Genomic DNA, 25,538 nt, shown 5'->3' on the forward strand with positions numbered 1-25,538 from the left:
GGCACCCCCCTTCTTCTACGTGTAGGAAGTCTTTTTTTTTTAATTTAAAAAAAAAGCCTTAAAATAAATTTTAACTTTAAATTCTCTTTGCGTTCAAGTTTAAAGAGATTTTAAGCCTTAAGGTAAACTGGTTAAGTTTGCCATATCCCCCTCCCCCCGCCGCCCCCCCTCCCCCCCCCCCCCCTCTCTCTCTCTCTCTCTCTCTCTCTCTCTCTCTCTCTCTCTCTCTCTCTCTCTCTCTCTCTCTCTCTCTCTCTCTCTCTCTCTCGTCCGTGCTCTATCCCTGCCTCTCCCTTGCCATACCTCCTCACGCTCCCCCACTCGCCCAGCTACCGCGCCCGTTGCTAGTGTGGGTGCACACGTACGTTTAGTGACTCCTTTGCGGACGACGATCAAGCATGAGGAAGCTGAACGATAAAGCAGACCCCCTCGAGGATGCCATTCAAAAGTGCAAAGAGGAAATGACGGAGACCATTACCAAGATGGACCGCAATCTCTTCGGCACACTAAACAGGGCTGATCCAAGAGAGCAAGATAAGTACGCTGGAAGACCAAGTAACGACTCAAGATGAAGAGATTGCGTCACTCAAGAAAGATCTCGCCGAAGCACGGTCGAGAAACACACTGGAAGAGGGCGAACTGCAACCCTCAGTAATCGAAGAAATCAACACGATCAACGAGCAAGTACGGGCCATCAAAGAGGGAGAAGAGCAACACAAAGAAATGACGACTTCTTGGGTGGATGTTCTTACCAAAACTCAACAGAAGGCGGATGAAGCCGAGAAATGGATCAAGGTGGCCAAGAAAGGAACATGCAAGGAGATAACGCCCACGTCCATCAGACACTAAAGGAGGAGCAAAAAAGACGGGTGCGCGCTTTACATGTGAGAATTTGCGGTCTTAAAGACAAAGGCAATGTGGACGAAGAAGTAAAAGAACTCACAGCCTTGATGGGGGTTCATGAGCCGACGCACACAAGGGCATGGAGAGTGGCAACATAAAGAAAAATGGAAGCAAGGGAGAAACCTCAAAAGAAAGAGCACTCATCCTCCGTTTTCCCTCCATGGAAGCGAAGAAGTCCTTCTTGAAGAAAAGACCAACTCTTAAAGAGACTGGCATCTTTCTCGGGGATGATCTCACCCTATCGCAGATCGCTCATATGCAGGAAGTAATGCCGGAGATTAGAGCGGCAAGGGGAAAAGGCAAGATTGCCTTTTACCGAGATGGAAAAGTGGTAATACTAGAGCGACGCTCCACATGACGGTGCGAGACTTATGGGACCACACTCAAAGTGGCTCCCTGGAACTGTAATTGATCTATGCGTCTTGATGTGGGTGCTTTTGAGGATAGCTTTACTGGAAGAGACATCATCTTTTACTCTGAGACACACCAAGCCTCTGGGCAATCCATGCCTCACATCAGTGGATACAGGTGGGAGACAACTTACAGACAGGAGACACGCTCACAGCACAGAGGGCGGGGCTCGGGGGGAGTGGCAGTGTTATTTAGAAGATCTGCAGCCACTGATACATATAGCTCGTAGGGATGAGCAGGCTAGGTACATGTGAAAGCAGAGACAGGCAGATATCTCTACCTAGCTATTTGCTACTTTCCCCCGAGTACATCAGTCTATGCATCACCCAGAGGACAGTCCCCTTTCTCTATTTTGGATGATAACATATGGGAGTTCTCTAGGGATGGTGACATTATCATCCTAGGGGACTTCAATGCTAGGACTGCCCATCACCAGCCAGTGTTTTATGATACTTCAGAGGAGATGCTAAGAGAGCTAGATATTGTAGAGACGAGCCTGTCCAGACTATCACACGATGTGGAATATACTGAGTATGGGCGACACCTGATAGACATGGGCACCGCACATGGATTGGCCATCTTGAATGGCCTACAGAGATTTCCTGCTGCGGGAGGTTTTACATGCTTCCCACACAGACATGGAGCCAGCACAGTGGACTATGTCATGGCACAGCCGAATCTCATCTCTAGTATCCAGGATCTCATAGTTGGGCGCAGACCGGTCGGGGTAGCAGTGGATCATGCTCTGGTGTCGATGACCATCTCCTTCCAGTTCAGTGTAGCACACAAGCCACAGGTAGCAGCCCCTACTCACTACACCTTCACACGGGAGACGGATTCTGTATACATGGACGGGATCTACAGACGCCTATGCACTGAGGACCCAGGGCGACCTCTGGAGGAGCTAACTACTATACTGACACAGACATTACATGATGCAGCAGCAGAAGCATACCCACACACCCAGCTTGAGCAGAGCCGCCGATCAGGGAGCATGCCTCAGAACAGCTGGTACGATGAGGAGTGCCGCCAGACTAGAGCCAAACTTCAGAGGGAGGTGCTTTTGGGGGACGTCACTCACAGACAGTCACAGATTGACTTCCGACGCCTGGTGCGGAGGAAGAAGAGGGCTTTTTTGGCTCGACTCGAGCAGGATCTATATCAGCTATTCTTGAGTCGGGACTCGCGTGAGGCGTGGCGGCTCTTTCATGAGCAGTCCCCCCCCCCCCTGCTATTTCCTCCACAGAGACCTGGGGTCAATACGCATCATCTTTGTACACAGTACTTGGACAGCCGCCCCTCCCCAACCCCCCCGATCCATGCCCACACACGTGTTTTTTTCACTGCTGAGATGGTGAAGAAAGCTATTGATAGGATGAGGAGTGGGAGAGCATATGATCATGATGGCTTAATCGGTGAGCATTTCATGCATGCCAAAGACCTACTAGCAGAGCTTCTAGCAGTTATGTTTAACTGTGCCATGTGTGAGGGCCTATCGGACACTTGGAGCCTATCTACGATCGTACCTATCTTCAAGTCCGGAGACCCCATGGAGCCTGGGAATTACCGCACTATCATGATTGGACACGCACTGGCACGGTTGTATGCATCCATTCTTGAGCAACAGCTAAGTAGATGGGCAGAGAGGGAAGGAATGCGTGCAACTGGGCAGGAAGGGTTCAAGAGAGGCTTCTCTACTCTTGACCATATCTTGACACTCGGGGCCATCATCGAGGAAGGAGATCTCATGGGAGACGGATCTATTGTAGCTTTGTGGACTTCCGCAAAGCTTTTGACACAGTACCCAGAGCTAGATTGATGCGCAAATTACATGAAATGGGAGTACCCACAGAGCTCATTTGGGGGATCATGGCATTGTACAGATCAGTAGTAGGGCATGTACGCACCCCGGAGGGACTTTCTACACCGATTCACTCCACTATTGAGGTGAAGTAGGGCTGCCCGCTCTCTCCTACTCTTTTCGGTATGTATGTGGATGAGGTTTCTGACTACATTGAGAGCGATGGGGATAGAGGTGCACAGTTGGTAGGGACATGGATTCCACTTTGGTTATATGCTGATGATATAGTGTTGATCTCCGAATCCCCAGAGGGAATGCAACGTCAATTGGATGCTTTGCATACGTTTGCCCACGAAAGTTCTGGTGTTTAATACCACCCCACAGTGGATCAGGAGGTCATCACCTACATTCACATACGGCCAGGAGACTGTGGAGTACACAGATGCTTACACTTACCTTGGAGTGGTTTTTAGCGGACCTGCATTCTCACTCAGAAGAGCAGCAGAGACCAGACTGACTAGAGCCCACGCAACATTGGGTAGATTGGAGAAGATGTGTTCTCACAGGTTCATCAGTTTCAGGAGCCCCGGACGAAGCTCTGCCTCTTTGACACTTTGGTGGCTTCAGCAGTGCTCTATGGAGCTGAGATATGGGGACCTTCATTGGATCACCGCGGGAGGCCGGGTCGCACAGATGGATGGGGGAACATGGAGAAACCTCTCGTCTCTATGATCTCGCCGCTCATTAGAGCCAAGGCATCAGTACCATGGGCCATTATCCGAGCAGAGCTAGCGGCCCCCCCACTAGTGGTGGAGGCGCTCACCAGATCAGTCTCCTTCATAAACCGCACATGGGAACTTCCTAGAGACAGATATGCTTGCATAGCACTTGAGTCCTCTCGACAGTTAGCCATACAAGGAGATACAACATGCTGGTATGGGGAGATGACATCATGGTTTCAGGTGCATGGGTTCAGCATAGACAGGCTGCCACCATTCTAGTACTCATTGGATGCACCATCTCTCACTCTTACACAGTCAGAGATCACCAAGTTCATCCACCAAGACCTGACCAAGCTAGACACCAGGAGGACATGGATACAACCAGCACAGAAATTGGGCACGAAGATGGCTTTTTATAGAGACCACCTTCTCCAGCTTACGGAAGATGGTTTTGTGACGAGACCCCGATACATGGATACCCACTTGTCTCATGGGATACGATGTGCTATTGGCCAGTTACGCACATCTTCTCACCAGCTGCGGATTGAGACTGGGAGATACAGCGGAGTACTAGCAGAGGCCAAGACATGCCCCTTGTGTGACATGGAACCTGAGACAGAGCTGCATTATACATGCCGCTGCCCCGTCTACTACGAGATACAAGGCCGCTTCCATTGCTTGTTCAGAGAGGGTTTTGGACCACTCTCAACAGTCATGGGATACGAAGATCAGAGATGCTTGGGTTTGTTCTTGCTCGAGCTGCGCAAACACAGAGATAGCCTGATGAATGGCGAGGCTAGCCAGTCTCAAAGACGAATCACAGACTTCTTGAGAGCAGACACGGGACAGCTGCAAGAGCCGCTTCCACAGCAAAGCTACCCCTCGTCTCACACCAGAGGCACACTGATCGACCGAGCGATTGAACTGGGGAAATCGAGGCGCCCACGAGCTTTTATCACTTTCAGCAATTGCTTGCTCCCATCTTGTTACTCTTTGGGGGATACAGTTCAGAGTATCTGAGATGCCAATCTTTTAGAGGCTGCTGGAGTTCTTCTCTTCCCTTCTGAAGGTGGCCAGAGCACTCTTTACTCTCTTTAGGACAGGCTTTTTCCCTTGCCATTTTTCAGTTCTTCTGACCTTTTCACCCTTGCGGCCATGATGCATCAGTTTCTACAGTTTTTTCAGTTATCAGTGATCATGCCCTTGTGGCTCAGATGTATCAGATTGGACATGTTTCAGATTCTGCATAGGGACTTGGTCATTGTATTACACTCTTGTACTGCCCTGGGGATGGGCCCTTTTTTGGGCATCCTGAAGGATTTTCAGTAATAGGAATACAGCTCTGTTTCCTGTGCAATATAGTCAATAATTAAATAAAAACAAACACAAGATAACTGGAAACCTCACAGTAAAATGCACTGAAAACATTCCATAGACAAACTTACGAGACACATAAATCTGTAAACAAAAAAGTATCATCACTTTATCATGCATAGCTTGAACAAAGGTGCAACATCCAAGATAGGAGTATTTCTTGGCTTTAGTTCAGTGTGTCTCCAGAACCTTATTCAAAAATTCTTAGATGGAATTTGTGAATAAAAGATACCATATCTTGTACAGCTAGTAATTTTGTCAAGGAACCCTCACTCAGACTCTGCCAACAAGCAAAGTGAATAGGTACGATAAGCACAGGACGGAAAAAACAATAAAAAACGTTGTGCGGTATGGGTAATCACTACGAGTACGAAACATTATATTACATACAAATAGACGTTGTCTACTTATGCATGCTTGCATACATGTAAATGCATGTATATACTATACAAACATGCGTACAGGCATGTGTACACAACCCTAGATACATGCATGTATGTGTACTTGTGTGCGCGTGTAAATAACAACCAGTACATAAAGTACTGAATACCCGTAGAGTATTTATGGTACAGTATGGGAAGACTGATAAATACACATTTGGAATGCAGCCTTGCTGCCAAGGCTGTGTAACTGAGAACAATCAAAGCAAATAAAACATCTGAAGGAGGAACTCACTACCCAAAAACCTTCTCCTTGTTCTCATAATGCACTGGAGCAATTGTACGTATTCTCTCTATAATGACTATTCGTGGCTCTCTTTAATTTTACCAAACTAAAAGGATGTCAAATTTCAGAAACAAGACACTAGTTTAAACAGAGATGCTTATAAGGCAAAAGGCTCTCAAATTCATATGCTATTTCTCTATCAACTCTAATCTCGGAACACTTGCTAATGTTCACAACAACATAGCCCTAGTTTAACATAGAATTAGTTTAAGTTCTGGTAACAAGTTGAACAAAGGAGCTTCACGATTTGTTTTGAATTATGTACTTGATTATTATATATTCAATAGCTTTGAGGGTGTACTTGTGCTTCCCTTTCTTTACCAAGTCATTATTTTGCATGTCCAAAAGATTAAACTCTGAAAATGATGAAGTTCAAAGTTCAAGAATCCTTTCCAACAAGGACAGCCTGCAGAGTTTCACAATGGACGTTCCACTAAATTCAGAACAACCGCATGCACTTTGAAAGTAGGTCAATTACAGATGAGGTGCATATGATTGGAGACATTCTTTAGAAACACATATCCATAAAGTAGATACCTTAAGAGATTGAGAGGAACCCAACCTATATGGGAGTGGGCATCACCTCAGTGGCTCTTAGCTCACGTTCATAAACTCCCATAAGAAAGTTTGTATAGACTACTGTAGTCAGAGCACTAAATTGTTTTATTACAGAAAGAAAAATCCTCCAACAAGGATTGGAAAAAATAATGGATGATAAAGGGGAGAAAAGACAGTCAGCACTTTTAATTTAGCTTAGACACGTGCTGAGACTTGCCTGCCCACGAAAAGCAGTACTTGTTGCAACCAGAGGCATCTCTGCAAAATGCCTTCCAAAAACTCGAATCATGGCAGTTGATACAATGATTTCTCTAGAAATGACATGAAATAGAACAGTCAGAATCAAATAAATACCCAGTTTTATGAACTTCACGCCTAGATGCATCACTTACTTTCTTTTGAGAACAGCACAATACATGCCCCCAAAGTCTTGATCTCTAATACTTCGGCTGGTGATTAAATAAATCAGTCCAATGGAAAAACAGAGCAGCCAGGTTTGTTACAATGGTCATGTGACCATAAAAGCTATCAAAAGCAAGAGGCATCTCTGGCCAAATTACCTGTGAACCATAACAGAAATTAAATCCCGACCTGAAGTTGCATCTACTATTGGATCAAAGCTTTCCTGAAAGATACAAGCAAACCAACACAAGTAAGACACAAATCACTTTCCGATTACATTGGATGTTCCAATAAATGAGAAAACAGATACTACCGCGTATACACTCGCAGCTTCAGAGAGAATTTTTCCATTCTTGGGATCACCTCTTCTACCATGAAGCAACTGCCAGGTGTACTCAGAAACCTGAGGTTTCACCTCTTGCTGTGGTTTAGCTTCAAGCACCATATTGCAAATATTTGTGCAAACAGGCTTGGGCCCACATAATACAAGTTCATGTAAAACCTTGTGAATGCGAGTGCAATCTGTCCCGCAAAACCATTCGCCATCAGGCAACTCCTACAAGAAGCAGTCAGAGGAAAGCTCACAAAAATTGCTATTGAATTTTCAACTCCCTTTATAAATTTGTAGATGTAGGCTGTGTGCGCGCGCACACGAGAGAGAGAGAGAGAGAGAGAGAGAGAGAGAGAGAGAGAAATGAAATGTTATATTAACGTCTTCAAAAGGCCATAGTGACCTATGAGACCAGAAAGTTACAAGGTGGTGGATCTGATACAAAGTCAAAGTAACAAAATAACCTAACAACAGTACAAAACAAAGATATATACTATGGGATCCAAGATTGGTCGATGTGAGCTAAGCAAAAAACTAAGCAAAAATGGGCAGCTTATAGCTGAATCACAAAAGATCTAGCATCGGTCGTTGGCGAATCTCATCAATTTCCTCCATGGTTAGTAGTCTGACCGGGCGTCGTGCATGCCTGGCCAGCATGCTCCGAATCTTCTGACGTAGCCTCCGTCGATGCTGTGTAGTCCTTCGCAGTCGTGGGCGCCTGGATTTCCCCAGTTCAATCACTCGGTCGATCAGTGTGCCTCTGGTGTGAGACAAGGGGGAGCTCTGTTGTGGGGGTGGCTCTTGCGACTGTCCCGTGTCTGCTTTGAAGAAGTCCGTGATCCGTCTTTGAGACTTGCTAGCCTCGCCATTCATCAGGCTCTCTCTGTGTCTGCGCAGCTCGAGCAAGAACAAACCCAGGCATCTCTGATCTTCGTATCCCATTACTCTTGAGAGTGGTCCAAAACCCTCTCTGAACAAGCAATGGAAGCGGCCTCGTATCTCGTAGTAGACAGGGCAGCGGCATGTATAATGCAGCTCTGTCTCAGGTTCCATGTCACACAAGGGGCATGTCCTGGCCTCTGCTGGTACTCCGCTGTATCTCCCAATTTCAATCCACAGCCGGTGAGACGATGTGCGTAACTGGCCAATAGCACATCGTATCCCATGAGACAAGTGTGTATCCATGTATGTGGGTCTCGTCGCAAAACCATCTTCCGTAAGCTGGAGAAGGTGGTCTCTGTAGAAAGCCATCTTCGTGCCCGATTCTTGTGCTGGTTGTATCCATGTCCTCCTGGTGTCTAGCTGGGTCAGGTCTTGGCGGATGAGCTTGGTGATCTCTGACTGTGTAAGAGTGAGAGATGGTGCATCCAATGAGTACTGGAATGGTGGCAGCCTGTCTATGCTGAACCCATACGCATGAAACCATGATGTCATCTCCCCATACCAGCATGTTGTATCTCCTTGTATGGCTAACTGTCGAGAGGACTCAAGTGCTATGCGAGCATATCTGTCTCTAGGAAGTTCCCATGTGCGGTTTATGAAGGAGACTGATCTGGTGAGCGCCTCTACCACTAGTGGGGGGGCTGCTAGCTCTGCTCGGATAATGGCCCGTGGTACTGATGCCTTGGCTCTAATGAGCCGCGAGATCATAGAGACGAGAGGTTCCCCCATCCGTCTGTGCGACCCGGCCTCCCGTTGTGATCCAATGAAGGTCCCCATATCTTAGCCCCATAGAGCAATGCTGAAGCGACCAAGGTGTCATAGAGCCAGAGCTTCATCCGGGGCTCCTGAAACTGAACCTGCGAACACATCCTCTCCAATCTACCCAATGCTGCGTGGGCTCTAGTCAGTCTGGTCTCTGCTGCTCTTCTGAGTGAGAATGTAGGTCCGCTAGAAACCACTCCAAGGTAAGTGTAAGCGTCTGTGTACTCCACGGTCTCCTGGCCGTATGTGAATGTAGGTGCTGACCTCCTGATCCACTGTGGGGTGGTATTAAGCACCATAACCTTGGTTTTACAAAGGTTGACAGACAGACCACTTTCGTGGGCAAACGTATGCAAAGCATCCAATTGACGTTGCATTCCCTATGGGGATTTGGAGATCAACACAATATCATCAGCATATAACCAAAGTGGAATCCATGTCCCTGCCAGCTGTGCACCTTTATCCCCATCGCTGTCAATGTAGTCAGAAACCTCATCCACATACATACCGAAAAGAGTAGGAGAGAGCGGGCAGCCCTGCTTCACCCCAATAGTGGAGTGAACCGGTGTAGAAAGTCCCTCCGGGGTGCGTACATGCCCTACCACTGATCTGTACAATGCCATGATCCCCCAAATGAGCTTTGTGATATAAAATGATATATTAACGTCTTCAAAAGGCCAAATTGACCTATGAGACCAAGTTGATACAACATAGTGAATCTGATACCATGTCCGAAAAAAAAAAAAAAAGAATTCCTACGCGTAGAAGAAGGGGGGAGACATCCTACGCGTAAAAGGGGGGGCGGGGGGGGGGGGGGGGGGGGGGGGGGGGGGGGGGGGGGGGGGGGGGGGAGACACCTTACGCGTAGAAGCGGAGCGGGGAGCGAGCAAGGGCGGGACTGCAGGCGGAGCGCGAGGGGGCGGCGGGGTTGCAGAGGCAGCGCGAGGGGAGGCGGGGCAGCGCGAGGGTAGAGAGAGAGCGGGAGTGGGAGGGCACGGCAGCGAGCAAGGGTGGGGGAGCCGGGCAGTGAGCAGCACAGCAGGGCGAGGGGGGGCGGGGCACAGCAGCACGAGGGGAGGGGGAGGGGAGCACAGCAGCGCGAGGAGAGAGAGAGAGAGAGAGAGAGAGAGAGAGAGAGAGAGAGAGAGAGAGAGAGAGAGAGAGATGAAATGAAATGAAATGAAATGTTATATTAACGTCTTCAAAAGGCCAAAATGACCTATGAGGCCAAAAAGTTACAATTGGTGAATCTGATACCATGTCTGAGTACGGAAATTACAAAGTTACAAAGAACTAACACTAAAACACTAAGGAGAAAGGAAATGGGGGGGGGTTCAGATGAAATCTCTCATCGATCGCTGTCGGATCTCATCGACCTCCTCCATGGTCAGCACTCTGGTTGAGCGTCACTCTAATACCCACAAAAAACACAATTTGAAGACCATTCAACCTTATTATGACTTGATTGTTATGTGCGGCGTGCGGCGCAGCAGTCATAATACATACACAATAACACATGCAATTACAAATTAGAGCTCTCAAATAATTGCAAGAGTAGAAGTTAGAGATAAGACTTGAAAGTTGAGCCATAACATTGAGCAAAATATACTTTTCGCTTAATTTTGGCTAACAAGGCCTGCCCAGGTGCTACAAAAAAACCAAAGGTGACATATACCATAATGAGACTACAAGGGGGGCAAACCACAATACCAAAAGACCAAAGGTGATAAATACCATAAAGATGCTACAAAGAGGGCAAGTCGCAATACAAAAAGATATGGATAATGGAAGTCCTAAAGTATCAACTCTCGAATTTCAAGACTCAAGACTCAAGAGCCACTAGCCTGAGAAGCCTCCCAATTAGTAGTAGCTGGTTGTACATCATGCACATCCTCCCATTCCTCATCATCGAGCTCTAGGCTTGGCTCGACCTCAACCATGGATGAAGTACCTGGTGTCGGTGCCTCTATATCTCCACCTGCCTGAGAAGCCTCTTTCTCCACCTCCCACATTGTGTAAAAGGATATGTCTGTTTACCTGCACTCTTGCAAAGCATTTTTAAATTTACGCTGACAAAGACAAGATCATTTGCCTTCTCCACTCCAAGCTGATTCCTCTTCTTTGAAGCAATGTGGCTAAAGGTACTCCACAATTGCTCCAAGCATGAGGTACTAACTGACTGGTTGAGAATACGAATCGCCAATCTCTGAAGCTCAGGGCAATCATAGCCATAGTCCTCCCACCATAGCACTGAACCTATCTTCCTGCGATCAATCTGAGCATCTAGACTGCCAAATGACCCCCGCATCTCTCTGTACTGTCTCAACTGATCTTTGACAATGCATCGTCCATCTCTGTCTAGAACCATCTTGTTTAAGATCTCCGTAAATTGGTTCATGACTTCTCTATGTGTCTCTTGCCCCGCACCTTGGAACTCTAGATCCACCATGTACGTTGCCCCGTGTAAAGGAGAGGCATATGAATTCCACCTCGAGCTGCAAAGCGCATGGATCTCCTCATATCGCTCTGCATCCAGCTCAAGCTGTGCAAGTTGCTCGATCATGCGGTCCATTGCCTCATAAACCTTGCCGATGCAAGGGTCCATGCCATCCACAACTTGAAGCAAATGAACCACCGGTTTTACCTGTGCGTATTAACTCTTGAGCTCCTTCCAGAACTCAAGATCCTCTCCCTTCTCCTTGCACAAAATCCCTGCAATTGTCTTTGCATAGGGAGAGGTGGTGAACTATCACTGATGAAGACCTGTCGGACCGCATTTTGACATTCAGACAGCCTACGCACAAGAAGAAAGTTGAATGCAAAGGAGGTGTCTGAATACTTTAGAAGCACTTTGCCGCCCAACCTCTTGAGGTACTCGCTCCGAACTAAGTTGTGATTGTTGATGAAAATAACAATCTTCACTGCATCAGCAATGACGGGAGCGATCCATTCTAGCTTGCCGATGTCTTTTAGAAGGTTGTTCAAGCAGTGTGTCATGCAAAAGCACATTGTCACGTGCGGATAGTGGTCCTCTACAATAGTTGTTGCTGCCCTATTTGATGCCTCCCCATCTGTGACAAAGCCCACCACGTAATGCTCACCAATCGTTTCTATGGCCTCTGTCCACTCTGCAGAGAGGACATCGGCAGACTTGCCACTCTCGATGGCATCATGAGAGAGCACAAAGTACATCTCTCCACTCGAGTATGCGACGAGGCCATGGATAGATCTCTTCCTTGTATCGCTCCATCTGTCGGCAATGAGGGAAACGCCATGTTTTGCCCAAAGCCGTTGAATATTGAGTGTTGCTTGCTCCACAATCGCCTTCTTTTGATCGAGCAAAGTGGTTTGGAGAGCCTCTAGGATGGCGGCACATAGCCGGTGCCATACTCTCCTATCTGCTACACCATAACTTTCCAATACTCTGACCTAGATCACACATAGAAAATATTAGTATGAAAATTGATTATTCATAATGATGGAAACGACGATAACGGAAGAAATGAGAGAGAAGATCAATAAAGCATACTTCGCCGCGACAAATGGAACATGGTCATGATAGAAGAATCGTACCACCGCGGCATCCACCTCTTTCTTTTTCTTTGGGTCCCAAGAGGTGGCAAGGGTCCTTTGGCAACGAATCGGACCCGATGAAGATCCACCGCCACCGCCACCGGGTAGAGAAGAAGAAGGGAAAATGAGGGTCTTTGGGTCGATACCTTTGCGTGCGGGCTTGGCTTTATGGTTGAATTGCCGATCCTTTTCCTCAAGCTCCTTCCTCTTCTCGATGGTTACGTTGGTGCAAAATCTCACCTCATGTCCCGGCACTCGAAGAAAGTGTGCCCTCACTTTGTCATTGTAGCGCAGATATTGTGTCGTGCTCTCTACAGTGGGTGCTCCTCAGTGCAATGTGCGAGACAATCTCACTCAAAACAGACTAAAAACAGGAAACAATAGACAACAACTGATCTCACAGAGACACAACAGCAACAGTAGACCACACAAATGACTCGACTATCTCAAAGAACTGAAACAGACTCTGGTGTGGCAGCACACTCGGCTCCAACCCAGGACTCTCAGGTACAATGGGGTGTCGAGGCTCAGATGTGCAGGGATGGTGAATAAGTGATCTGTCTATAGACTCCCTACTCCCGACGACGATGCTGGACCAGATGTAAAAGAAGATGATGATCCTGACCCAACCGCTACTACTCACATGTACAATCATAAAGAGCCACCAATGGCTCATAAATGTCTAGTCAACTAAGTCTATCTCCAAACTGAGTGGTGGTGGTGACCTGGCCACGATGTCCACTAGACCACCGTCGGTAGGTACCCTGCCACGTGTCACTCCCCAGACCAACTGTAACCAATTGTCCAACTGTTTGTCCTATGAAGTGACACTGTAGCAGGACATTGTAGCCCTGCTACAGGTTGCCCGCCACAAGACCATTCATCGTCTCGGTGAGAGGAATACTAAGAAAACTGTGAAGAAAAACCACTAGGTACTGCATCCGTACATCTTTCTTGAAGCAGGTGTTAGGCCCATGACCTTACATACCTCAAAAGTAGAGTTAAAAACACTGCACTGCATGCAATCGCCTTAAGCCTCTAACTACGCAGGAACCAGTATGTATGATTGCATAGCCTAAGAATACCAATTGGCAAAAAATGAGGCTCTACAGCAAAGAGATAAACTCAGTTTGATTCCAACGCATCTTTATCTTCCCTAACCATAGTGATAGGAAAATGACCTAGTCCATGCTTGCAGTTGCAGATGAACCTTGCCACACTTTTTGCAACAATACTCTTCTCGAAAAGAGGGATAACCATAAGCCCGAGTAACACCGCAAATAGGGTTAAGCTCCATCATGATGGCAGAACGAAAAGCATTAACAGCATTGTGATGGCAACCAGGTGACTGCTTGAAAGCCCCAAGGAAACAGCCAAAAAGGCTCTTAAGCTTGCTACTGTGATAGGATTACACAAAATTGCTCTGCCCCTTTGTGTCTCTGGCCATCTCTCGTGACGAAGGAAACAAGGCCAGAGAGCCGCTTGATTATTTAATTACAGGAGGTCTCCATTTCCTCGCAGGAGAGAGAGAAGAGGATAGACAGTGGGAGTGGGGGGTCCGAATTGGCACTAGATAGGGGCGAGGGCAGGGAGGGGGTGGGTAGGGGCGAGTAGGGGTTGGGTAGGGGCGAGGGGGGGCTGGTTAGGGGCGAGTGGAAGGGAGGGGTTGGGTAGGGGCGAGGGCAAGGGAGGGGGTGGGTAGGGGCGAGGGTTGAGGGGTGGGGGTAGGGGCGAGGGGGGGCTGGTTAGGGGCAAGTGTAAGGGAGGGGGTGGGTAGGGGCGAGGGGTGAGGGGTGGGTAGGGGCGAGGGGAAGGGAGGGGGTGGGTAGGGGGTGGGTAGGGGCGAGTTGGGAGAGAGGGGGACGAGTTGGGAGGGGTGGGGCGAGAGGGTGTGAGGGGGACTAGGGCTGTAGATGAAGTCCATGGTCCACTGGTTGAAAGAGGAGATGCTACAGAGCGCAGCCACCCTGAGCAAGACAACTATCATGTGAATGGAATTCATCAGGCAGGACGAGCTCTGTGAAGGGAGCTTTGTTCTGGTCGGAGAAGCAGACACCAATGGGGCTGATTTTTGAGGTGGGGTGAACTCTTGTCGAGGAGATTTCTGTCCGCTTCTATGATCCTCCATAGGCTCACCAAATTCAAAGACTTCCACCAAGGGCGCATCCGGAGTAACTTCTATGACCTTCAACCTTTGAGCTGGCTCAGGTGGCTCATTGGGTTTAGTTACTGTGGTAACATTGGAAGAGGGTGTATCTCTAGGCAAGGAGTGAATAGAGACTCCATAACAGGGCATAGATTTGGTAGCTTCTAACCACTCCAGCAAATCTTCGTCTGACCCTTCAGGTGTAGTAGGTTGTTCTTGTTCAGGGTTGGTTTCCATTGACAAAGAAACTTGCTGCACCACGGGATCCATACCTCCTTCTAAGAGAATGGGTTCCATCGGGGAGCAGAAGTATGTATCCACATGGCATCATTTCCCCAATCATGAAGTGCTTTAGTATGTCGAAGCCATGGTCTTCCAATGAGCAAGGGACATCCGCCCTCAACCTGGGGAAGACGAACCACAGCAAAATCCAAGTTAAAAGTAAAGTCTTGTACCTGCAGAGGCACATTGTCCACTATGCCCACTGGGTAGACCGTCCTCTAGTCGGCCAATGTAACTATGAAAGGAACAGGGCGAGTAGGCTGTAGACCTAGAGCTACCATAGTGAACTCGGGCATCAGGTTGATGCCAGATCCACCATCCTCCCTAAAGCTGCACATGCTCTCGTCAATCTGATCTCTGTTGCTCTCCTCAAGGAGAACTTTGGACCACAGAAGACCACTCCCAGGTAAGTGTATGCGTCTGTATACTCAACAATCTCTTGACCATACGTGAAGGTTGGTGCAAATCCCCCGACCCATTGTGCTGTGGTGTTGAACACCATAACTTTGGTCTTGCCAAGGTTCACCTGCTCATATCTCGAAGGTAGTGTACCTACAAAACACAAACACAGTACCTAACTTTTATAAAACTCAGGCACAGATCATCACCAGTTGCTTTCAAGATGGAAAGCAACCTCTGTTTGCAAACTCGTCGCATGAACTCGTAGAACCGTCATGAAAGAGTCTCCTCGTGCTCCAACCTTAGCTTGGGCACCTTGCAAAAACTACCAAAACTCGGGAAATGGGATCAGCTTTCATAGGCACTCTTGGCCGGCAAGAATAGGGGGCTGATTTGGGGGCGCCTTGCTTTCCCCAGGGCTGAAAATAGGGGACGGTGGCTGTCCACTGCTATAAAGAGAAAGAAAGAGGTCGCTTGCTGCCAGAAGTAGCAACATGAAAGGGGCACCCAGATTTTGGCCATTTTTTTAGCAGATGACTGTCCACTTATTATGTGGACAGGCGGACAATTTTAAAAATGGTCTAAACCTGTTAAAAAGTCAAGAAAAACTTATAAGCTGAAAATTATGCTAGCACAAACACATCCACCTGGATGCAATCTCATGGACAAATGCAATGCCAACATAGACTCCTTCATAGGAAAGCATCTGCTTTCTCGTAAAGCACCTCGCTTTTCAGAAAGCAACTGCATTTTCTCAAAGCTACTCAAAACCCGTCTTCATTGAAGTGCTTATGCGTATCTCATCCTTAGTCCAGATTTCCTGCTCAGACCGTGGAGTATTTTCCTAACCAATGCTCGTCACCCATCATGTGACACATCGAGAAATATCCACTGCTTGGTCTCTCATCCATCGTACTTACAGAACAACTCCTTAGCGATGCTTTGTGTCGCCCATCACATGACGCATCAGGATGTCCGTTCCCTGATGGCCTAACTCCAGAAAATTGCATCATCGTGGTATGATGCAAATTTCGAACATGGAAAATACAAAAGGCTCTTTGGCCTTCAGGATGCATAAAAGATGCACTATGACCTTAGGGTATATGACTCATAGGTCATAGTCACAACAAGCAAGGGCCATTTACACAATAGAATACGAAAGGATGTTGCTTCATCATGCTTTATGACATGTTTGGCAAGCCAGAACACCATCACTTTCTGTGGATAATCAAATACATGAGAACAACTGAGTGTCTTCATTGTTGCAAAATTCCTCCATGGTTTCATTTAATCATCTTTGTAAATGAATGATCCATGCTGAGACTAGAGAATTTCATTCCCACATCCTCATGATAATTGAACATTAGTTATAAGAAAAAGACAACTTCTAAAAAGGGTCAGGACCTATGAGGAGAAAAACTAGATACAAGATTGAGGAAGACGTGTGCCTATCTTGCAATATCTCATTCATCGCATTAAAATTAAATTCTCGGCCAGAGTTCTGTTGTCTATACACAAGAAAGACAGGAATCAACATACCTGCAAGTCCACTATATTCTTTTCCTTCAGACAGCCGACATGGAACTCTCTTTCACACTGGACAAGAATGATCAACATATCATAAGGCCGATATCAATGAATGGTATAAATAAAAGAGCAGACCATGATTACCACATACTTGATCACAGAGCAAAACAGTCTTGGCACCAAATCCCGCTTTCAAAAAATCTCCATTCCTGCAGTTATTGCATGAGCCAAATGAACGCATTGATCTGAAGCCAACTATAATTGACTTAATAAGTGAGTAAGAAGATGCATTCTGACTCTATGTCATGCACAAAGAAGAGGTTGAAACTTGAAAGTTTTAGAGAACCGCACCTAACTAAGTTGAAAAGAGTTTCAAGGCCAGAATAGAGAAGTGGCTTACTTGCAGATTACACAGCCCCCAATGGAATTTTCTGATGCCTTGACTATTCGTTGACAGCGTTCCAAACCCTTTCTTCTCGTGATTGTACATAGCCTCCGCCCACATGGTTGCACACTTTTCTCCCCCACGTGCTTTCTATCATCTCTAGCATGCTCAACTTTGTCCTCACAAAGAGGACAAAACCATTTCCCCTCTGGAATAGTTGCAAGTCCAAGGCATTCTGCAAAAATATAATCAAAAAGATGTGAAGGCAGCTACAATATATTGCTTTCATTCATAAAAAGAAACCTAGCTGTCTGAAGATAGTCACTGCCACCTCTTTATTTACACTACTGACAAACCACCTCCTTCTTTCCGAGGCTTCAGCAATCTGATTTCCAAATTCGCCCCTAAGCTCACTGACATTGTACCATTTGCTTGCCTTCTGATTTCCTTGACTAATAAAGGTAAATCCATATTTTCGACAGAAATCTCTCAGCAAAGTAAAATAGGGACAAGAAATCATGTACACCTTGTAATATGATGCTATATAGTCTACTAAAGGGACTTGGGTTGGGGTAAAAGAGTCCTACATCCAGCAAGCAAAGACTAGGTGGGGTTGGCACATATTTGATAAGTGGTAAGGCCCTTACATCAAAAGAGATATTTCAAGCTTCTTAGTGCTTCTTTTATTCGGGGGAGGCAAAGATATGATGGGTTACAGCCAGAGAGCTTGATGCATTGACCAAGCAGACACGTGGAAAACTCCTAGAAAGAATCAGGAGTAGTGTTCCTTGAATTGAATGAAATGAAATGCTTATTTACATCTTCAAAAGACCTATGAGACCATAGAATTACATCATATGATCCAAATGTCCAATACAAAAGACTAAGGCAAAGAAAGCTAAAATTATATTCAAATAATGAACTAGTAGAGTAGCCTATCTCTCTGTTACCCCACCCACCTACCCATCAATGTAGTTATGTATTACAGACCTTTTTCAAAAGGTCTGTTCACTTTCTACTTTCATAGCCTCCTGTTATGTCCCCAAACATCAGGCTGGGTGCCTAAGCTATGTCCGGTCAAGTGTGAACAGGGCCCTATGGTTAGGGCGGTTAAGGAATCCTATAAATAGGACCTTGGGCTTATTTGTAAGCCATCTTGTGTGATCAATGCACTTGGACTCTAGGCTCTTGGTAGCCCTACCCACACACCCGCTTGGTGTGGACTTGGTGGTATGAGACACAGGCCCTTGTGGTAGGGCTGGCCCGTTAGCTCCAAGTTCCTAGGCTCAGGAGTGAGCCCGTATTGGCTCTATGGCTGGGAGGTGAGCCTAATGTCCGCTCTCTACGCTTGTTATGCGTGAGTATGGTTGTGTCATGTCATGTTGCATGATAAATCCAACAAGGGACTAACATTGGTATCAAAGCGTCATTCTACTTTTCGACATTTGATGATTGGCATGACGACATGCACAAAACCATTAGAGCTCATGGGACTAGGATGGTCCAGCCTAACAAGTCCTCCCACTCTTGCATAGGGCGGTATTGGACGCTACTAGCAAGATAAGAGGGCAGGGGAGGTCCATGCAAGCCGGTGGTGGGAGTCTAGTAAAATTTTTTCGATTATATTTGCACAGATTCTCGTGTGTGGACTATGAACATCACCCCATAATTGGGAAATTTCTTGGGAAGCTGCCCCTTGAGGCGGCTAAGCACCAAGGGTGGTTAAGCTTCCCCACAGAGGTTTCTTGAGAAGCTTCTCCTTGAGACAGTTAAGCATCAAGGGCAGTTAAGCTTCCCTGCAAGAAGTTTTTTGGGAAGCTTCCCCTTGAGGCGGCTAAGCATCAAGAGCAGTTAAGCTTCCCCACAGGAAGATTCTTCAGAAGCTTCCCCTTGAGACAGTTAAGCATCAAGGGTGGTTCAAAGCTTCCCCTTGAGATGGTTAAGCATCAAGGGCGGTTAAGCTTCCCCGCCGGAAGTTTATTGGGAAGAAGCTTTCCCTTGAGGCGGTTAAGCAGCATCAAGGGCGGTTGAGCATTCCATTTATAAATAGGTGCCCGCAAGTGAGAGTGTGATCACTTTGTTCACCACAAACTCTCCCCCGTCCGCATCTCTCTAAGGCATCATAAATGAGCCATATGCTAGGTAACCTTAACTTGTAAGCCGATTCGTTAATGGGCTTAAGAATTTGAAATGGGCCATAATATCTTTTTGCTAGCTTAGCATAATATTTCTGATGACATGGGCATCCGTGTCTCCCCTTGTCTGTGGTATGGCTTAAAACGTACTTTGAGAAACTTAACCAATACCCAATCATTTTCTTTAAAGGTCAAGGCTTTTCTATGCTTATCACCAACAACCTTCTGCCTCTTTTGTGTGATGTATATAGTTTCCTTAATCTTATTCTTTAAGGTCTCTACTGTACTCATCAGCAGCAATGATCTTCCCAAGTGTCTTGCCTATGCCTTTCTTGTAGAAGTATGGAAAATATTATAGTATGCATACACTACCAATAGCAAACACTACTAGAGAAAGAAAAACGTTGGGGAGAGACCCAAAACACTAGCAAACTCTGCATGTGCACAAAAACGATAATACATGGGGTTGTGTCATCATAATTTAATTTTGATGAATTTGAGACTTTACCATGGCCTTTTTCTCTCTAGAAATGACTAAACGAGAGAGAGAGAGAGAGAGAGAGAGAGAGAGAGAGAGAACAAAAAAGCACATGTCGAAGAACAATGAGGCATGTAAGGAAGTGAACTCATGGCGAAGGAAGTGCCAAAAGATGAATGCCACTATTTAAGTGCATAGAAAATTCTCCTAAGATCTCACAAGAATTCTACAAGACTCAAAACAACAAAATACGGCTTATAATGGGTGGGAACAGGAGGCAAAGTGGATAGAAAGGCATGTGGATGGCATGAGGGCCTAGAACATTCATATCCCTCTTCAAAAATCCAAAACGAGGCTACAACTCCACGTTCATACTCCCATACTTTGGACTCTTCCACCTCCTCCTAGAAATTCAAAGTTACTATTTCTAAAAAGGGTGGGGAGAAGTAGTCTTTCTTTCGCCTCTCAAGGAGTCCCGAGATAATCTATGCTTGTCGATGTGTGATATCCCCTGTCACTACCTATCTCCCTAATTTGGGCCTGGTCTTTCAACAATAATAATCATACCAACTATTATGAGGCACAGTGCCACTGCCGTGTCCTTGTACCATAACAATAGAGGGGAAGGGCTATAACTGCAGCTGCATGAATAGCGTTTGTGAGCTGGTGTGCAAGCTCTGTTAATGCCAAATGCTGCATGGGAATCCACCTCTACTAGCAATCCAATGATCTCAAAAGTGTAGACCTCATTTGTCTCTCTAGAAAACTCATATCTGGGGTAAGAACATTTTGTGCTAGTCGTCCATGGCCGTGTGAGTATAGCGGCAGTCCATATGAAAGATAATGATGCATGATCTGCAGCAGCTCCAATAGGTCTCGCTGAAACAGAGAGCTGTCGAATACGTGGGATAAGAGCAAACTGGGTGAGTATGTAATCTCCTGTGTTGCACCATGCCAATGTGAGTAACATGTAAATCCACCTTATAATGGCCATCTAGCTATGCCATGGCTAACCCATGTGTAGCTCCCATCTCTAGGAGATATTTACCACAATTTATGCATCTACCTGAATCTTTAGAAACGCTCTCAATTCCAAGCTGCATCGTCATACTCATGAAAACTATAGCCACTCCTAGCTGGCCAAGTTTATGTAGGGGCCACATCATCAAGGATCAAAACCTGAAGACTGAGGTACTCATCTACTTAAGGCTAATCAGTGAGTTAAAAATGGGTACAGGCTGCTACATTCTGCAGATGTCAAACCTACAGGCCACCCGTCCAGACACAGACTTACCGCACTTCCCATGATCATCCAGTTTTCCACTCCAAATTTTTTTTAACCAGGAAAAGCTTTCCCTCTGTTCTGATAGTTTTTTCATCAGTAATTTGCATTCCTTTTAGCCCCTAATGCAGGTAGGTAACATGTTTAAAGACATAAACATAAGTTTCAGAAAAGGTTTTTGCCTGTATGATAAGCTCCTGGACACGCATCACAAAGAACTAGGTCTCCTCCATCCCCACATTCACCACAAAGATCGTCATTCTCTCTAGAAATGTCAACAGCAGAGTTCTCTTGCAATTTAAGTACAAGTGACTGGGCATATTTGTGTAGAGACTGTCCATCAGACAGAAAGATACACTGATACCTGCAGCCATTAAAAAACATCCATATTACTGTTTGTCTGACCTGTATACTCTACAAATTAATGTAGTCCAACCACACTTACGGATTCCGGCGTGATCCCCAGCCAGCATGAGCTTCAAACAGTGAGCAGCTTATCTGCATCACAAAAGTGCAAACTATAAATACAGACAGCGTAATGGTCCAGGATATAGTCTTTAGAAATTAGTAAATACCACTTCATTGCAGCAGCTACAATGGATTCCATGACCCATCTTTGTACCCGTCAAAATTCGCTACACATCACAAACTCATAAAAAAGTGCCTCACAATCATGCTTTCAATACAAAGAAGGATCTAAATTTGAATGTTCTCAAAACCTGTCCTTTTATGTAGTAAGCAACTTCAGTCCCATCTGGCAAACCTCCCGGCAAAAAGAGCAATTTCTTCAAATCCCTGACCATTGAGTATAGTAGGAAGGTTGATGGCTGCGACATATTCAAAAATCATGCATATAATATAGTACAAATAACCTTCGTTGGGAGGTTGGGAGCGTCTGCAAGATCTTGGATGCATTGACATCAGATCGAGGCTTGTGATGGCTTGGTGTGACTGTGCAAGCTCAAAACACCAAGATATTCAGATTTGGTATCCATTGAAATCGTCAAGATAGTGCACAAAGTCAAACATTAATCATTAACTTGTCATTTCAACCTGAATTGCAACCAATGATATCTTTATTATCGATCTCGACACTTTTGTTGTCTTTCACAGCACTTCGCACAGGATATGCAGATTTCCCATAGCTAGAATGCCAACCAGCCCTCAGAATATCATGCAAAGACTTGCCATTCTCGAAAAATATATTCTCACTGGGATGCCGTGCAGTGCTTCCGGCATGCTTCTCAAAGCAAGAAACATTGACCACCTTCATGTTGACAAGCAAAAATAATTAGAAGAAAATAGGGCAGATTTGCTAAGCCAGACTTGATTGGTTAAAATAAGGTTCTATACAGTTTTGCCTTTGCAAAGTCGGCAGTTGCACAAGATTCCACCATTTTTTACTGTCCCAGTAAGCAAAACCTACAAATAACAGTGTAGAAATAGATCACCACCTAACACACAATACAATTACAAAAAAATAATTTTCTGCTGGACAATTATTAAAAACGAAAAAACTTCACTTACTCCCCCTCCTTTGGCATGGTAAGAGACTGGGTGCCCATCAAGTAAACCAGATGATAGAACTGCTTTAGCAGTACCAGGAATATCCACCAGTTTATCTTCTTCAGCACGAACTGGCCATCCCTGATTGCATTGTGGGCCTGAAGTAGCAGTTTCATATCTTAGCCTATTTAAGCAAGGAGTGTCGTGTGGTATGGGACACAAAGATAGGTCTTCTGACACATCACTAGACAATTGCTGGTCCATTTTTGAAACTGGGTGCATACAAGGGCTTCCAGGGTACTGATGCTGGCTGTAGGAGTAGGTGTATTCTTCCGAAGATGAAGCATCTGGCAATATTGGTCTATAAACATCCATGGATGAATCCAAGCAAGGAATGTCATGCCGCATTTTCTGTCTGCTTTGACAAGCATTTAATTCAGTGTAAAGGTCATTGGAAGAATCAGAAAATGTAGGCTGGCAACCTGCATCTACCTTTGGCTGTAAGCAAGGGCTTCCATGAATTTCATGTTTCCTGCTGCAGGCTGCGCTTTCTTCCACGGGCAGGGGTACTTCACTAATGTCTGAGTCCAGCTCCACACTTTCACCTCTTCCTAAGGGTGAGTCAGGTGGACCACCCTTGTAGCAGTGATACAGATCATCTGAATGCAGGGATTCCCATTCCGGCGTTTCCACACCAAGCTCCAAGCTTGGAGAAAATGTATGCATAGAAGGAGTGCACACAGTGGAGTACATATCGCTGTCATCATAATCAGGCTGCTCCATTACGTACACATCCTCAGTGTCACAATCTTCATCACTGTTCTCTTGAAATTCATGTTCAAGCCCAGTGATGTCCCCGCTGATTAATCGCTGAAATGAGAAGCCCCTTGGGTTGGAACCCACAGTAGCCATCTGGTGAGTGCTACCTTGCAAAGGATCCAAACATTCAAAGAGCCTAGTAATACAGGGGGTTCTTCCTGTGATTAGTCCTGAAGTCCCTACCCTTCCATTTGACAAAAATGAGTTCTTGGCCAACTCCTCCTCTCTTTCTAGCTTGACAATGCCATCATCGTCATTTGCAGAACGCAAATCTGCTGTTTGAACCGCTTGACTTGAGCAAATGTTACTGACATCCATACCCAGCCCTTTAGCAGTTCCTTTAATACAAGACTCTATGCATGATGCCCCGATATCACTGATATTCCACGCTGCATTTGATGACTTCTTTTGTCGCACGAAACATTCTTGTGACCAACTTGTAGGGGATGGCTGCTCATGTAATTCTGACAGGGCCTTGTTCCCATGCTTTAACACACCAGTATAACTAGCATTATCACCCACAAGCAGTACCTCATTCTTGAGAGGGGCACTCAAATCAGGTGAGCAATTTTTGGAGAATATGCTGGGATCAACACCAAAACCAGATGGTTGAGGCTGTCTGATACCGTGCACATAAACTTCCAAAGGTGCTCTTGAAGCCTTTGACATTGAATGTGTATTGCTCACTTGACAAGAACCATGGATCTCCTTTCCTTCAAAGGTTTCAACACATTCTTGCAATGTGGGCTCAATAAGTGAAGTCAGACTGACCTTCTGGAAGGTGAACTCGCTTGGTCTTGTAGAACAAACACCATTTAAATTCATATCCACCGCAAGTGGGCAAACAGCCACAGTTGACTTATCATAGTTCGCACCATTGCTTAATTTATGTCTTTTAGGAAAGCCTTCAGCCAATGGACTCACTGCAAAACCTTCCGTGCCAGCTTTCCGCTTCAATGACGAAGGGTTTTTTCCTTCTATGAAAGAATTCTCTCTAGTCCCTTCTAATTTAATGCTACCAGTGAGGTCCAGGCTTACTCTGGGGCTTCTGCTGCCATTGCTTGCACTTTTAAGATTGTACTGACCCACTTCAGAAGCCATGAGGCTTCTTCCTTTTTCGTTGTGCTCAAATCAAGCCACACATGCTATTAACTGTGAATAAAGGTTTCTGCTAGGAGAGCCAATAACTCTATGCTCGTGAAAAACCGACTTAAGAATATGCAGAGATGAATTCTCTACAACAAGACTTATACTACTTCAATGGAATATATGATTCAGGGGCCTGTTGAAGAATGACCGCAACTGATCGGACTCCAGAAAAAAGGCCGGAAATGGGTCGCCCTCTTGCTTTAGAAACTCTCAGCTTGTGGAACAACAAAACGCGAGCTATTCAATTACTAGTGAATATGGTGCTGTTGCGAGAGCAGCACCTTTGTATAGAATTCTAGCAATGTGCCATACTTGCTGCAAAACTAGGACGATGTCTAGGAAGCATTAGGCATTGAAGAGCAGGCGCTCATGTGTCCATTATCGATGCAGGCTTGTGATTGCTGTGAAGGCGATACTCAATCTTTGCTGTGAAGGCGATACTCAGCTTGAAAATGCCCAATTGCCGCGCGCATGAAGCAAAACATTGGCCAGGGTGAAGGTGCCTTTGTAATTTTCCCTCCTTTGGGTTCCACTCAAAAACCCTGTTTTGAAATTTGCCACAAAGAATGACTCTTGGAACATCTAGAAAAAGTGGTGAGGATAAGCAGCAATCTTAACAGGTGCCTAGATGGAACTGTGCCACATCTTCAAGAAGTAATAGAGCTCCTCCAACAAAGAGTAGTAACAGATTTGATGCTTTGTTAGAAGAGGTCTTTGATCCTTATAATGAACCAAAAGAGGAAGTGGATCCCGCAAAGGATGAATCCTCTGAACAAGCTTCTAAATCAGATCCCAATAAACTAAACAATGTTCAAAGAGAGCAGGAACCTATCCACAATAACGATACCCCAAGCAGACGCTCTCGTGCTCCACTTCACCTAATTGTTCAAGCCCCATGACAAAACTAGAGGGCTATCATCTGACA

General features: G+C 45.8%; 1 protein-coding gene across 2 annotated transcripts in view; it reads right to left on the bottom strand.

Moving 5' to 3' along the window:
- Nucleotides 1-25,157, bottom strand: part of LOC147463502 (uncharacterized) — a 69,260-nt gene extending 44,103 nt beyond the window's left edge. For both annotated transcript variants that reach the window (XM_086489312.1, XM_086489321.1), the window contains exons 1-15: nt 22,667-25,157; nt 22,493-22,561; nt 22,193-22,406; nt 22,012-22,090; nt 21,859-21,934; nt 21,715-21,774; nt 21,585-21,637; nt 21,322-21,503; nt 17,260-17,479; nt 17,011-17,068; nt 16,872-16,928; nt 7,211-7,453; nt 7,056-7,120; nt 6,888-6,944; nt 6,713-6,806 (exon numbers count right to left, since the gene is read on the bottom strand). In XM_086489312.1, the coding sequence (XP_086345438.1) occupies nt 6,713-6,806; nt 6,888-6,944; nt 7,056-7,120; nt 7,211-7,453; nt 16,872-16,928; nt 17,011-17,068; nt 17,260-17,479; nt 21,322-21,503; nt 21,585-21,637; nt 21,715-21,774; nt 21,859-21,934; nt 22,012-22,090; nt 22,193-22,406; nt 22,493-22,561; nt 22,667-24,565 (3,426 nt within the window). In that variant the 5' untranslated portion in view covers nt 24,566-25,157. The remainder of the gene's footprint in view (nt 1-6,712; nt 6,807-6,887; nt 6,945-7,055; nt 7,121-7,210; nt 7,454-16,871; nt 16,929-17,010; nt 17,069-17,259; nt 17,480-21,321; nt 21,504-21,584; nt 21,638-21,714; nt 21,775-21,858; nt 21,935-22,011; nt 22,091-22,192; nt 22,407-22,492; nt 22,562-22,666) is intronic.
- Between the last annotated feature and the right edge of the window lie 381 nt (nt 25,158-25,538).

Source organism: Adiantum capillus-veneris, chromosome 2 (assembly GCF_014529385.1).
Source record: "Adiantum capillus-veneris isolate H3 chromosome 2, ASM1452938v2, whole genome shotgun sequence".
Classification (NCBI taxonomy): domain Eukaryota; kingdom Viridiplantae; phylum Streptophyta; class Polypodiopsida; order Polypodiales; family Pteridaceae; genus Adiantum; species Adiantum capillus-veneris.